Source organism: Dreissena polymorpha, chromosome 9, assembly GCF_020536995.1.
Source record: "Dreissena polymorpha isolate Duluth1 chromosome 9, UMN_Dpol_1.0, whole genome shotgun sequence".
Lineage (NCBI taxonomy): Eukaryota > Metazoa > Mollusca > Bivalvia > Myida > Dreissenidae > Dreissena > Dreissena polymorpha.
Window position 1 is genome coordinate 23,793,773 of NC_068363.1, and position 15,047 is coordinate 23,808,819.

General features: G+C 35.9%; 1 protein-coding gene across 2 annotated transcripts in view; it reads right to left on the bottom strand.

Moving 5' to 3' along the window:
* LOC127845419 (deoxynucleoside triphosphate triphosphohydrolase SAMHD1-like) overlaps positions 1-15,047 on the bottom strand; it is an 89,956-nt gene that overhangs the window by 27,040 nt on the left and 47,869 nt on the right. For both annotated transcript variants that reach the window (XM_052376319.1, XM_052376320.1), the window contains exons 6-8: positions 10,455-10,570; positions 6,294-6,364; positions 5,496-5,636 (exon numbers count right to left, since the gene is read on the bottom strand). In XM_052376319.1, the coding sequence (XP_052232279.1) occupies positions 5,496-5,636; positions 6,294-6,364; positions 10,455-10,570 (328 nt within the window). The remainder of the gene's footprint in view (positions 1-5,495; positions 5,637-6,293; positions 6,365-10,454; positions 10,571-15,047) is intronic.

Genomic DNA, 15,047 nt, shown 5'->3' on the forward strand with positions numbered 1-15,047 from the left:
TGTTAACCTGTAATTTTAAATTGTAATCCCCTAAGTGGCATTGCATTTAAAGTGACACTATCTCATTTTAACACAAGTACTTTTACATATATTATTTTAGTGTTCTTTTTATAATACCCATGAGGTATAAAATAAAATGTATACGGAGTAATATGAAAAAGTGAGCAACACACCTAACTGAACACAATTATTAACCCGATAGTAGCCTCAAAACATAGAACATGAATCAAAGTTTAAGAGGTTGATTCCGAATGGTGCAGTTTGCAAAGGATTCAAACTACCTTATTCATGACTTATCTGATGCTGTACTTGACTACAGTGCATTTCTAACTATTATCCACACATTGAGGCATAAAAACCAGGTGATTTTGACTTACAGGGCTCACTAAGAAGTGGGTTTTTCACTATTTTCACTTACAGGGCTCACTAAGAAGCTGGTTTTTCACTATTTTGACTTACAGGGCTCACTAAGAAGTGGGTTTTCACTATTTTGACTTACAGGGCTCACTAAGAAGTGGGTTTTCACTATTTTGACTTACAGGGCTCACTAAGAAGCTGGTTTTTCACTATTTTGACTTACAGCGCTCACTAAGAAGTGGGTTTTTCACTATTTTGACTTACAGGGCTCACTTAGAAGTGGGGTTTTCACTATTTTGACTTACAGGGCTCACTAAGAAGCTGGTTTTTCACTATTTTGACTTACAGGGCTCACTAAGAAGTGGGTTTCACTATTTTGACTTACAGGGCTCACTAAGAAGTGGGTTTTTCACTATTTTGACTTACAGGGCTCACTAAGAAGTGGGTTTTTCACTATTTTCACTTACAGGGCTCACTAAGAAGTGGGTTTTTCACTATTTTCACTTACAGGGCTCACTAAGAAGTGGGTTTTTCACTATTTTCACTTACAGGGCTCACTAAAAAGTGGGTTTTTTACTATTTTGACTTACAGGGCTCACTAAGAAGTGTTTTTTTCACTATTTTCACTTACAGGGCTCACTAAGAAGTGTTTTTTTCACTATTTTGACTTACAGGGCTCACTAAGAAGTGTTTTTTTTTACTATTTTCACTTACAGGGCTCACTAAGAAGTGGGTTTTTCACTATTTTGACTTACAGGGCTCACTAAAAAGTGGGTTTTTCACTATTTTGACTTACAGGGCTCACTAAGCAGTGGGTTTTTCACTATTTTGACTTACAGGGCTCACTAAGACGTGGGTTTTTCACTATTTTGACTTACAGGGCTCACTAAGAAGTGGGTTTTTCAGTATTTTGACTTACAGGGCTCACTAAGAAGTGGGTTTTTCACTATTTTGACTTACAGGGCTCATTAAGAAGTGGGTTTTTCACTATTTTGACTTACAGAGCTCACTAAGAAGTGGGTTTTTCACTATTTTGACTTACAGGGCTCACTAAGAAGTGGGTTTTTCACTATTTTGACTTACAGGGCTCATTAAGAAGTGGGTTTTTCACTATTTTGGGAATGGGGTCGGGTGCTTTGGATTGGGAAAAATTCGCTGCATTTTGACTAAAATTGAGTAATTAGTCCTTTGCATGCTGGGAAATTTGTCGTCTGCTAAAATGTTGTCTGCTAAATTTCAAAAATTAGCATTTTCTTCCATTTTTTTTCAAAGAATACTATCAGAATAGCAAACAGTTTGGATCCAGATGAGATGCCACATTCTGTGGCATCTCATCTGGATCAAAACTGTTTGCAAAGGCCTTCAAAATTTGGTTCCCGCACTGAAAGAGTTAGTGTTGTTGTTTGGTTAAAAATTGAGAAACTGATAAGTGTTTTCAGTATTATATCCACTAAGGATTAACCTATACGGTTGGATTGGAGATTAACAAAATATTGAGATCTAAGAAAAATATTTATTTATTGTGGAAATCTTCAATTGGGAATTTTCAGGTCCCATTTGAAAACAAGAAACCGTCAGAGACAAGTGATGCTCCCCAAAGTTGTTTTTTTTTTCACAATATTGCCTTATATATTCAGATAAAAGGAAACGTCTTGAGGGCACAGTAGTTGGGGTGACCAGAATTTTTTTTTAGACAATGTCAAAGTGCCATAACTCTGTGAAAAATCATCCAACCAGAACCCGCTGATAATATGCACATCTCCTCTTGGTAGTGAAGCTTCCCATAAAGTTTCATTGAATTCCGGTCATTAATTGCTGAGAAATAGCCCGGACAATAATTGTGCACGGACGGACGGACACATGGATGGACAGCATAGCAGCGACTATATGCTCCCCCCAAAAATTTTGGGGAAGCATAAAAAATATACACTTTTTTTCAATTTGAAAAGTGGCCAAAGACTGAACCCAATTTTGAACGAAAAAAAACAACACGGCTTAGCCTCTTTTTCAGAACATATTCTGGGCAAATAGTATTTTTGGCACCATTTTGGATTAGGAGCGTTGTTTTGACTTAAATTGGGAAATTGGTGTTGCCTTTTTTGGGGTAATATTGTTTAAAATTGAGAATCAAAGAGTTTTCAATATTAAATTAACTCAAGTTCAACTAATACATCTAAATAGAACAAGAGCAGTCACCATAGGATGACTTGTGCCCCCTATAAACGCTTGGTAGAAGTTATGGGCTTTTTTCGAAACCTAAACGCAGATTTTGAAACCTAAACGCGGACCCTAAGTTCAAGGTCAAGGTCACAGGGTTCAAAATTTGTATGCGTATGGAAAGGCCTTGTCCCTATACACATGCATGCCAAATATGAAATTGCTATCTGAAGCGACATAGAAGTTATGAGCATTTTTTGAAACCTAAACGCAAAGTGTGACAGACAGACGGACGGACAGTCAGATCACTAAATGCCCTCCTTCGGGGGCATAAAAATGAGCTAAAAGTTGATATCTATTTTTAAAATATGTTTTTTCTTTTGGAAACCTTCAATGGGGAATTTAATGCAGTCATGTGAGGAAAAAATACACTTTTTGAGAATCGGAATGTGGCAAAAATTCAGCCCCAAATTTGACTAACAAAAACACACTAAACCCCTTTATCACTTCATATTCTCAACCCTGGGGGTTTGACTGTGACTCTTACAATAAATAAATCACTAGGGGAATTTAAGAATTTGTTTTATTTGTTTAAAATAATTAACATCTAGGTCCTTATTGAAAATAAAAATTGGCAGTGTTTTAACAGCATTTCAATACTTGCTTTACTGCTATACATTAAATCTTTTACTTTTTGTAGGGTTTTTTAGAATTTAGGGGGGAAAATATACAATCAAAACTGAGAACAGTGGTCAATCAAGTGAAATGGTAGAAGTGACTTTTTAGATGGTTGGTCAGTTGGTAGTATTGCTACGTCGTTATCCCACCCGGTTGTTTGCACAGTGTAAAACAAAGGCTCATTGCCGATAACTAAGCATAACATAAATAATTCGTATTAAACAAGGGCTGTTTGTAAAACACGCTTGCCTCCTAAATGGGCTGTCAGTTGTAGTGACAGCCATTGTGTATATATGTTAGAGTATGATTGGCAATTTAAAGAAGAATTGCTCATGTGACTCATGGAGTTGCTAATGTCCCCATGAACTTTCCTGATCCTACTCCTAAGCATTTGAGTTATAATCCGAAAACCATTTTACTGTTTCAAGTCACTGTGGCCTTGACCTTTGACCTAGAGTACTGAAAATCAATAGGGGTCATCTGTCAGTCAATGTCCCTATGAACTTTCCTGATTTCAGGCTTAAGCGTTCTTGAGTTATCATTCGGAAACCATTTGGTGGACGGACTGACCGACATGTGCAAAACAATATACCCCCTCTTCTTCGAAGGGGGGCATAATAATAGAGAATGTTTTATACATTGATTTAATTTCATAACTAATTTTAAACTAAATCTATGACTTTATCAAAGATAGAACTGTTGTTTACTCATGCATCTAGTTCATTCGGTAAATCCAACAGTTCCTATTACATTAATTGGGATGTATTTTCAAATAAAGATTGTCACGTGTCATTGACGTCACATCTGAACATTTATAAAAGCGGATTCGCTGTCATAGTCCGAAATTTTGTTAAAAATATTTAGTTTGTTGAATTGTAAGTTTCAATTTAATGTCTATTTTTTCCTGAATAGACGATCACTAATCCTTTTATCGCCAGCTTTGTGTTGTTTTAAACACCTTATCAGCGATAAAGATCTATTGACTTCCTCACGCGCTCATGCTTTGTTGATATGAATGCAGCCGATAATTGCTACTTATACACATTTTCATTGTTACGTGCATCTGTTTCGTTTTTGTTCTAAATTTCGCAACTTGAAACGACTGACGTGTGACTGTTGTTTTAAAGTTCAAACATGACTTTCGGAGTGAAATATAATGGCCGCTGGCCGCTATAGACAATTGACCGTGATTGATTTTCCTTGGTGAGAATCCAGCCTGACCGTTGTGTGCAATTGACCGTTATTCTCAAGTGACCGTTAGGTCAGTTTTGACTGTATACTTATTGCTTAGAGTTCACTGATAAATAGATCCAGCCAAGTACTTGTGAAACTGTCTAAGCATTGAATGTGAGGAAATACACTGAACTGGAAAAGAAATCCAGGGACTGATCCAGGGACTGTGTTTATTTGCACCATTTCCAGAATTGGGCTAGGACCATTTGAATTGGAAAAAAACAACAACATGTTGTTGGGAAATGATTTCGTTTGTTGTTTTTTTCGCTTAAAACTACTTTAAAATTGAGAATAAAAGTGTCTTTAGCATTATACTTGCTTATATTCAACACATAGAGCTGAATAAGGAGAAAAATTAAATGCTGCAACAAATTTTTACTATAATTATTTAAACCTTCAATGGGGAATTTTAAACAGCCATTTGGAAACAAGAGATGTGTTTGTAAGAAACACAATGCCCCCTAATGCGCCGCTTTTTGCTCTTTTTTTTACCTTTGACCTTGAAGGATGACCTTGACCTTGACATTTAACCACTCAAAATGTGCAGTTCCATGAGATACACATGCATGCCAAATATGAAGTTGCCATGTTGAATATTTAAAAAGTTATTGCAAAACTTTACTGTACAGTAAAGTTTTGGGACATAATTTTTTTGACCTTTGACCTTGAAGGATGACCTTGACTTTTCACCACTCAAAATGTGCAGCTCCATGAGATACACATGCATGCCAAATATCAAGTTGCTATGTTCAATATTTCAAAAGTTATTGCAAAACTTTACTGTACAGTAAAAGTTTTGCAATAACTTTTGAAATATTGTACAGTAAAGTTTTGGGACAGAATGACAGACAGAAAGAAAGACAGGCCAAAAACAATATACCCCGATCTATCGATCCGGATGCATAAAATATCAACCTTTTTCAGATTGGGAATAGGGGAAAATTTCTGACCCAAATTTGACCCAAAAATCATTGTTCTTACAAAAAAGTCAAGCCAAGTATTTGTCAATTTTCTTGGCGTTGAATGGGAGGAAATATGCTGAAAGGTAAATAAATGCCACACTATCCTACCTCTCCATGCTTACTGCCACCAGCGATCTGCTCCGTGATGAAGATCTGGTCCGTGTCAGTGAGCTTGTAGCGCCTGAACTCTGCCTCTAACTGGTTCTCTCTCACTAAATACTCAAACATCTTCACAGAGGCCTCCTCATGCTAGTAAATGTAAACAATAACACAATTAAAAGTTCTGGGACAACAGGGCTTAATGGATGTGCGTAAAGTCTTCCCAGATTAGCAGTCCCCACTAATAGCTAATCAGGGACAACACTTTTATGAAAGATTTTGTTTCAATAAAGACTCTTCTAAACAAAAATCTGGTCAAACCAGAAAGTGTCGTCTCTGATTAGCCTGTGCATACTGCATAGGCTTATCTGGGAGAACACTTTTCACACAAGCATTAAGTCCAGTTTTTCCAGAACTCAGCTTATATATTCAATTTATGCAGTTTTTCAACACATGCATTTACGAGTACAGACGTGGTATGCCAGAAAATGATGAAAAGCGTGAAAACATCATCGAGAAATGACAAGCAAGTAATCACACAATATTTTGAAAGATAGCTTTGACTCGCATGCAGCTTCAAAATAAACGGTTGATTAAGTATGAAACTATTATGGGGAGCAAAATGTTTGTTCTGAATTTAGATAAATTTTAGTACGGCTCTTCTTATTTGTGCTGCATATTTAAGTAAGTAAAGAGGGAAAAATATCTGGACCAGAACAAGTTTTAAATAGAAAGAAATTTGAGTTTAACGTTTTTGAAATACAAAAAGTACAGGTTTTAGTGTCATTTTCAAATCACTAAACATACCTTCCATTTTGAGTCAGGACACACTGCTGGTATGAACTTGTTATCAAACAAGTGAGAAAAAGGACCGTGTCCTGAAAAGAAACATTGATTGAGCACAAAAGAGCAAAATTAACCCTGGTATGCTAACCCTGATCACAAAAAACACTCAAGAGACACAGGTGTGCTACCTGGAAGAGGGTTATACTGGATATGGTCAGCGGTTTTAAGGCAGATTTCATCGACATAATAACCTCCATTCTTGTACTACAGAGTGCAGTCAGGGGTTTTTTTTACTAAGAAAGTGACGCCGATATTCGGCGTCTTCCCCTACCAGAATTTTTCCCCTCCAAAAATACCATTTCCCCTCCAAAAATATAATGTTTCACCAAAATATAATATTTTACCCTCAAAGAAATGTTTTTGTTTTCTTTTGGGAAGTCGACACTTATCCTGTACAACGATCCCGCTCTCTCTCTCTCCCGACAAACACTCAAATCTGGGAATCCCAGTGATTCTATATTCAGCTCTTGAATTACGTCTTGGAAACTGGGCAACTAATCGTATTAATCATGTGACTATTTAACTGGATTCCGGTCTTGCGCGAGAAGGGTGTTTCGTCAATTAATTACCGGAAACCAGTCGAATTTTCATCCGGGTTATGTGAAAGCCAAGATATAAACGATATAACAGAAAAAAGTCTCACAATTGGCGTTCATACACGAACAAAATAAAACGTTTGGACTCGGAAAATATTAATTGCGTTGACGCATTTTTTAAGAATGAATCATCAAAAACCGTTGAAACCCAGCAGGATTCGGAGGTACATGTAATCAACATCGATTAATACTGTCGGATTATTGTGAAAGTGAAAGTAGACAATCGGCAGCTGCCGCACTTTCCCTTCCAATACTGTAGCAGATCTAGATCGTCAACCCATTTATCATGAAATTGAAATCATAATCAGGGTTCGACATTAACATTGTTTACAGCCAGACCATTGGACCAGCTCCTCTTAAAATGTACTAGCCCGAATCTCATGTCTACTAGACCATAAATTACATAGCAAATAAACACAATTGTGTCTTGTAACTGTTTAATCAGGTTTTATCAGTAAATAATTAGTGAACACAAGAAAGTTATTTTGATGCACAGAGTAAAAAATAAAATAAAACTATTTAACAACACAAATAGTTTGTTATAATTTTACTGTTTATCAACAGTTAAACAAATGATGTCTGTACAGCAGGTGATATTTATTAAACGTCATCAAATTCTGGCCTCCTTGACCACTGTGCTCCATGCTACCACAGCTTCATGGCCCTTTTTCCATCATAATCTGTGTCAGTTTTACTGTCGGATTCTTCTTTATTAACTTATTTGTCAGACGAAAATCCAATCTTGAACAAAGCCATTCTTTAAATTACTTTTTCTCTTCTGCTACGCCAAAATGTTGGCATTGATGATACCGATTTTCGATAGAAGTCGTAAAAACATGATGTTAAGTTCTAAGACACTGCAGAAAATCATTAATATTCATGACAACTTGACCAATGGAAACAAGCAATTTCTTTGGGAAGCTCTCCTTTGCGTCTAAAAATAGCGATGAATCATGTGAATGCTCCGCGTTTATTTATATACGCTAGTTTTGTTCTGATGTAAATAACGGATACGAGAGTTATTTTACACATTAAGAGAAAAAGGTTTTCAGTTAGCTATAGTTATATGAATCAGTATAGATGTTTTATGTACGACCAGTCGGACAAGCTAGCCCACAGTTTTACTAGCCCCACCACCGATCTTACTAGACAATGTCTGTTGGACGTGCCTTAGTGTCGAACCCTGATAATATTGACATCGTTCCCCGGCCCCAGTTGAAAACATTTCCCATTATTAGATCTACACCTGCAACTTTATTTAGGACTTTGACTTTAATATCATACTTGTTCATGTGTTTAAGAACAAAAAGGTCAGAGACATGCCTCTTTTTCTAAAAAAAACTTGAGGTCTGTAGGTGAGTTATAGACATTGAAATGAACAGTTTGTATTTTTCCCCAAATATGTCTCTTTCGCGCTCGATTTTCCCCTTTTACCCAGCGTCCAGCGTCTTCCTCTTTTTCTAAAAAAAAACCCTGGCAGTATATCCTGGGTGGATGTGTTTTTGACAAACAATTATTGAATTTGCCCCATTGACACCAAAAAATCCATGTATATAAAAAAACATATAAAAGTCATTTAAAAAAACAAAAACAAATTAAACTTCATATAAAAAAAAAACATTTTGAAACTGCTTCAGGCTTTTTCCGCCCTATGCCACGGGTCCGAATTTCGGCCCCATTCCCAATACAAATCTGGTTGTTTTTTTCCCAATTGAAAAAAAAATTCCCAATTCCAAAAAAAATATATATTTTTTTAAACCTTTAAATATATAAATTAACCTGATCCAGTGTAGAAAATATAAAAATATTGCATATTTAAATTATCTGTTGCCTTTAATTTGTTTTAAAACAAAAGGATAGAACTTTATATGTAAACAAACAAGAAATGTGTTTGTCGGAAACACTATGTCCCCTTCTGCATCGCTTTGATTTTTTTTTACCTTTGACCTTGAAGGATGACCTTGACCTTTCACCACTCAAAATGTGCAGCTCCATGAGATACACATGCATGCCAAATATCAAGTTGCTATCTCAATATTGCAAAAGTTATGGCAAAATGTTAAAGATTTTCATTTTTTCTCAAATTCAAGGGGAGATAATTCTGGACTTATAACTCCGATATTGATCATTTTCAATAGGGTTTGACTCATCATTCAGATAAAGACACTGCAAGTTGGGAAATGATTGGATGAAAACTGTGGACTTTATTGTCTAAACAAGCCTTATTTCACAATTTTCTCAAATTCAAGGGGAGATAATTCTGGACTTTTTACTCTGATGTAACCCATTTTCAATAGGGTTTGAGTCCTCATTAAAGGGACTGTCAACCACGACGACGAAGAAAATAAAAGTTGTAAAATACCGTATTTTTTTACAATTATTTGTTAATATTGATTAAAATATCACGACTGGTATATTACATTACTTGAAAAAAAGTTGTTAAGTTTTCATATTTTCAGTTTATTCGGTAATAAATTTTACTGGGTATGTCTACAAGGTTACTACCTGTTTACTATAAATAACGTCAGTAGATTGATCATCATCGTCACGTGGTAAACCCAGGAATGCGAATTGTGCATGCGTAGTGAATTGAATATATTTTATATATAAAATGATCAATCTTCTTGCGTTATTTATAGTGTGTATATCGTTATGTCACCTATTTTCGCGATGTACTTTCAATTTCACATAGCGAAATTTTATCACCGAATATACTGAAGATATTAACTTTTTTCAAGTAATGAAATATACCAGTCGGAATATTTTAATCAATATAAAATAATAATTGTAAAAAGATACGGTATTTTAGAACTTTTCTTTTTTCGTCATTCGTGGTTGACAGTCCCTTTAATATAAAGACACTGAACAAGTTTGAAAAGAATCGGATGAAAACTGTGGACTTTATTACGTCAACAAGCCTTATTTCACAATCTTCTCAAATTCAAGGGGAGATAATTCTGGACTTTTTACTCTAATGTTACCCATTTTAAATAGGGTTCGAGTCCTCATTAATATAAAGACATTGAACAAGTTTGAAAAGAATCAGATGAAAACTGTGGACTTTATCGCGTAAACAAGAAAAAGTCTAACGCACGAACGGATGGACGACGGAAACCACGCCATGACAAAAGCTCTTCAGGCCTTCCGCACGTAGAGCTAATAAGCTCATTTATTCCCAAAATTGATATATATATTTTTTTTAATTAGACATATTGGGCATCTCCCAAATTGAAAACTATTTGCTCTAATATGATGAAGAATGCACCACAATGTGTCTTTTAATACTTCTGCACAATGAAAACACAGTTTTCCCAAAATGAGCAGTTATTGCGCATGAAATTCCCAATTTGAAAGGCTAGGGCCTCTTCCCAATTTCCTGATGAAAAGCCCTGGAGGAGAATAGACCAAATGTTCAGACCAAGTTTCCCGAATATTTGGCCATAAATGTGGCCTAAAGAGTGTTCAACCATGTGACCCCATTACAAACTCTGGGGCTAGCGATGTCATTGGGACAAATGTTACTTACCAAGGTCATGACACAAGCCGGCAATCTGCACACACAAGACGTCCTCATCGGTGATACCGAGATATGGCTGCTGTCGTTGTATCCTACTGACCAAACGACCAGCGAGGTAACATACCCTGAAATAGCACATATAACATATATTTGTTGTTTTTTTTTAAACATCAACTTAAATTAATTTCTTTTTTATTGACATTTATTTCTTAATAAGTGACACATTATTTTATTATAAATGAATCAAATACTGATATGATAATAAAATAAAATTATTTTATTTTCTGATTTAATTTCAGGTATTTTTAATGCTGTTTTGATACAGTTGACATTTTTTTGTACAAGCATTTTAATAAATATAAAAATGAGTTAATGATAGTAATAAAGTTAGGAATTTGTAAATCAAAGAATCATTAAATGGTAACAATTGTAAGTATATGGGTACAAACAGAATCTGAAAGTTTAAGACAATGTTATACAAGAGGGCCTGAAAGGCCCAAAGTCGCTCACCTGAGATAACAAGATATTATTGCGACAAATCTTCTGACCACGTTTCATGAAGATCGGAAAATAAATGTGGACTCTAGAGTGTTAACAAGGTCTTACTATAGCCATATAAGGAAAAATGCCCCGCCCCCTGGCAGCCATGTTTTTCAACCTACCGGAAGCATTTTTGAACTCATTATCGGGATGAATCATCTGTTCAAGTTTCATGAAGATCAGACAGTAAATGTGGCCTCTAGAGTTGTTACTCTAAGATTTCACTATAGCCATATAAGGAAAAATGCCCCGCCCCTTGGAAGCCATGTTTTTCAAGCAAACATAATTATTTTCGAACTCATCCAAGATATCATTGAGATCAATCTTCTGACCAAATTTCATGAAGATTGGACAATGAATGTGGCCTAAAGAGTGTTAACAAGGTTTTACTACAGCCATATAAGGAACAAGAGCAACGCCTTGCGGGTGCAGACCGCTCATCTATTTTCTTTTTAAAGGTGAAGGGACTCTCATTTTCAATCACAAAGGAGGGAGGGGTGGAGTGAAGAGGGGTGCATTGTGTGGGGGTGTGGACATTTATTATGTTATCTTCCAAAAATGCGAAAAAAAGTAAAAAAAAAAATAATCGGGGGGGGGGGGGGGGGGGGGGGGGGGGGGGGGATTCTTGGGTGCGATGGTTGGACAGTATTTCAAACATAAAATAATAAAAATAAATATTTGTGTTTTTTAACCGTTTAAAAAAAATGGGGCGGGGGGTGAGGTGGGGGGGGGGGGGTATAGTGTGAGGGTTGTGGTGGTAATTTGTGAGATGATCTTACAAAAAAAAAAAAAAAAAAAAAAAAATTAGGGGGGGGGGATTCGGGTGGGGGGAGGGGGGGTGGGGGGGGGGGATTCTTGGGTGCGATGGTTGGACGGTATTTCAAACATAAATAATCAAATAAATAGTTTTGTTTTTTTAACCGTTTAACAAGATGTGTTTGTGAAACACAATGTCCCCCTATAAGATGTTTGACCTTGTAGGATGACCTTGACATTGTGAAGGATGACCTTGACCTTGACCTTTCACCACTCAAAATGTGCAGCTCCATGAGATACACATGCATGCCAAATATCAAGTTGCTATCTTCAATATTGCAAAAGTATTCATAAAAAAAGTGATTTGGGCCACATATATTTGATCTCTGACCTTGAAGGATGACCTTGATCTTGACCTTTCGCCACTCAAAATGTGCAGCTCCATGACATGCACATGCATGCCAAATATCAAGTTGCTATCTTCAATATTGCAAAAGTATTTATAAAATAAGCGATTAGGGCCACATTTATTTGACCTCTGGCCTTGAAGGATGACCTTGACCTTGACCTTTCACCACTCAAAATGTGCAGCTCCATGAGATACTCATGCATGCCAAATATCAAGTTGCTATCATCAATATTGCAAAAGTATTCATAAAATGAGCAATTTTGGCCACATATATTTGACCTCTGACCTTGAAGGATGACCTTGACATTGACCTTTCACCACTCAAGCTTCATGAGATACACATGCATGCCAAATATGAAGTTGCTATCTTCAATATAGCAAAAGTTATTGCAAAATGTTAAAGTTGGCGCAAACCGACAGACAGACCAACAGAGGCAAAAACAATATGTCCCCCACTACTATAGTGGGGGACATAAAAAAAAATAGGGGAGGGGGTGGGGTGGGGGGGGGTATAGTGTGAGGGTGTGGTGGTCATTTGTGAGATGATCTTAAAAAAAAAATAATAGGGGGGGGGGAAGGGGGGGGGCATGGGCGATGGTTTGGGTGGAGTCTATTGTGGTATGTCAGGTAAGAGTAGTTTTGTCAAAGTATCAATCAAATCTAATCATAAATAAAGAAGTTATGGCAATTTTAGCAAAATTTAATAATTTGACCTTGAGAGTCAAGGTCATTCAAAGGTCAAGGTAAAATTCAACTTGCCAGGTACAGTAACCTCATGATAACATGAAAGTATTTGAAGTTTGAAAGCAATAGCCTTGATACTTAAGAAGTAAAGTGGATCGAAACACAAAATTTAACCATATATTCAAAGTTACTAAGTCAAAAAAGGGCCATAATTCCGTAAAAATGACAACCAGAGTTATGCAACTTGTCCTTTTCCTGTACCCTTATGATAGTTTGCGAGTGTTCCAAGCATGAAAGCAATATCTATGATACTTTAGGGGTAAAGTGGACCAAAACACAAAACTTAACCAAACTTTCAATTTTCTAAGTATAAAGGGCCCATAATTCCGTCCAAATGCCAGTCAGAGTTACATAACTTTGCCTGCACAGTCCCCTTACGATAGTTAATAAGTGTTGCAAGTATGAAAGCAATAGCTTTGATACTGTAGAATAAAGTGGACCTAAACACAAAACATAACCAAATTTTCAATTTTCTAAGTATAAAAAGGGCACATAATTCTGTCAAAATGCCAGTCAGAGTTACATTACTTTGCCTGCACAGTCCCCTTCTGAAAGTTAGTAAGTGTTGCAAGTATGAAAGCAATAGGTTTGATACTTAAGGAATAAAATGGACCTAAACACAAAACTTAACCAAAATTTTCAATTTTCTAAGTATAAAAAGGGCACATAATTCTGTCAAAATGCACGCCAGAATTATCTAACTTTGCCTGCCCAGTCCCCTCATGATAGTAAGTAAGTGTACCAAGTTTGAATGCAATAGCATTGATACTTTCTGAAAAAAGTGGACCTAAACGCAAAACTTAACCAAAATTTTCAATTTTCTAAGCATAAAAAGGGCACATAATTCAGTCAAAATGCACGCCAGAGTTATCTAACTTTGCCTGCCCAGTCCCCTCACGATAGTAAGTAAGTGTACCAAGTTTGAATGCAATAGCATTGATACTTTCTGAGAAAAGTGGACCTAAACGCAAAACTTAACCGGACACCGACGCCGACGCCAAGGTGATGACAATAGCTCATAATTTTTTTTCTAAAAATAGATGAGCTAAAAATGCCCCGCCCCTGGTGGCCATGTTTTTAAAGAAACCAAAACAATTTTCGAACTCATCCAAGATATCATTAGGACAAATCTTCTGAGCAAATTTGATGAAGATTGGACAATAAATGTGACCTCTAGAGAGTTAACAATGCAAATGTTGACGCCGCACAACTGACAAAAGGCGGTCACTTGTGAGCTTAAAAGTCATCTTCAAGTGCAATATCTAAGACTAAAAAAGTACCAGTGCAGCTAAAAAGAAAAAGGCGCAAAATCAGTCAAGTGTGACCTTTGAAAAGAATTTGGTAAATAAAGGATTTTCACCTGGCCAATGTTTCCAATTAGCACCTTAAAACATAGCCTACTTATTTGTCATTAAATATTTGCAAAACTATATCGAATTTCTTAATAATTTTTATAACTCTATATCTCTATTAAGGACATTCCTTAATTTCTATAAGAAATTTATATACACAAACATCACTTGTCTATGTTTATTGAGTTGGGAAAAATATTATTATTAAATTAATTTGCATATTACACACACATGCATTCTTGGCCAAGATAGCACTTATGAGTCAGGGAAACAAAGTTTCAAGATTCTGAACTCCCTGCAAAAACAGACAAATCAGTGCCTCCCAAACGACACACATGAAAACCGATGTTCAGACTGCAAAGAAATTACATAAAACTCATAAAATAAAGAATTGCGCCTACATAGGTCCATACCTTCTAGCAACTGTGAATTATATATTGCTATAGAATAAGAAATAAAACACTTGAAAAAAGAAAAGATTATGCAGGTCATTTGAAACTTACAGCAGCAGTTCTATGAAGTTTTTCGATTTTTTTAATTATGCCCCATAACCATCAAAATCAACGAATATTTCATAAAATATTTCATAAAATAATGTTATCGCGCAGAAAATCAGTGTCCCTTATAGCAATAGCCAAAATTTCAACGGTAGATGTGGTATGATAACATAGATTTAACGTGATACAAATTGCTTGTTTTTATTTTTTGTGGGACAATATATTCCATGTTAATTTCCTGCAACAAGATCTGTGTATTTTTTTAGCTGATATGTTCAATTTTTTACAAATTAAATCGAATCTT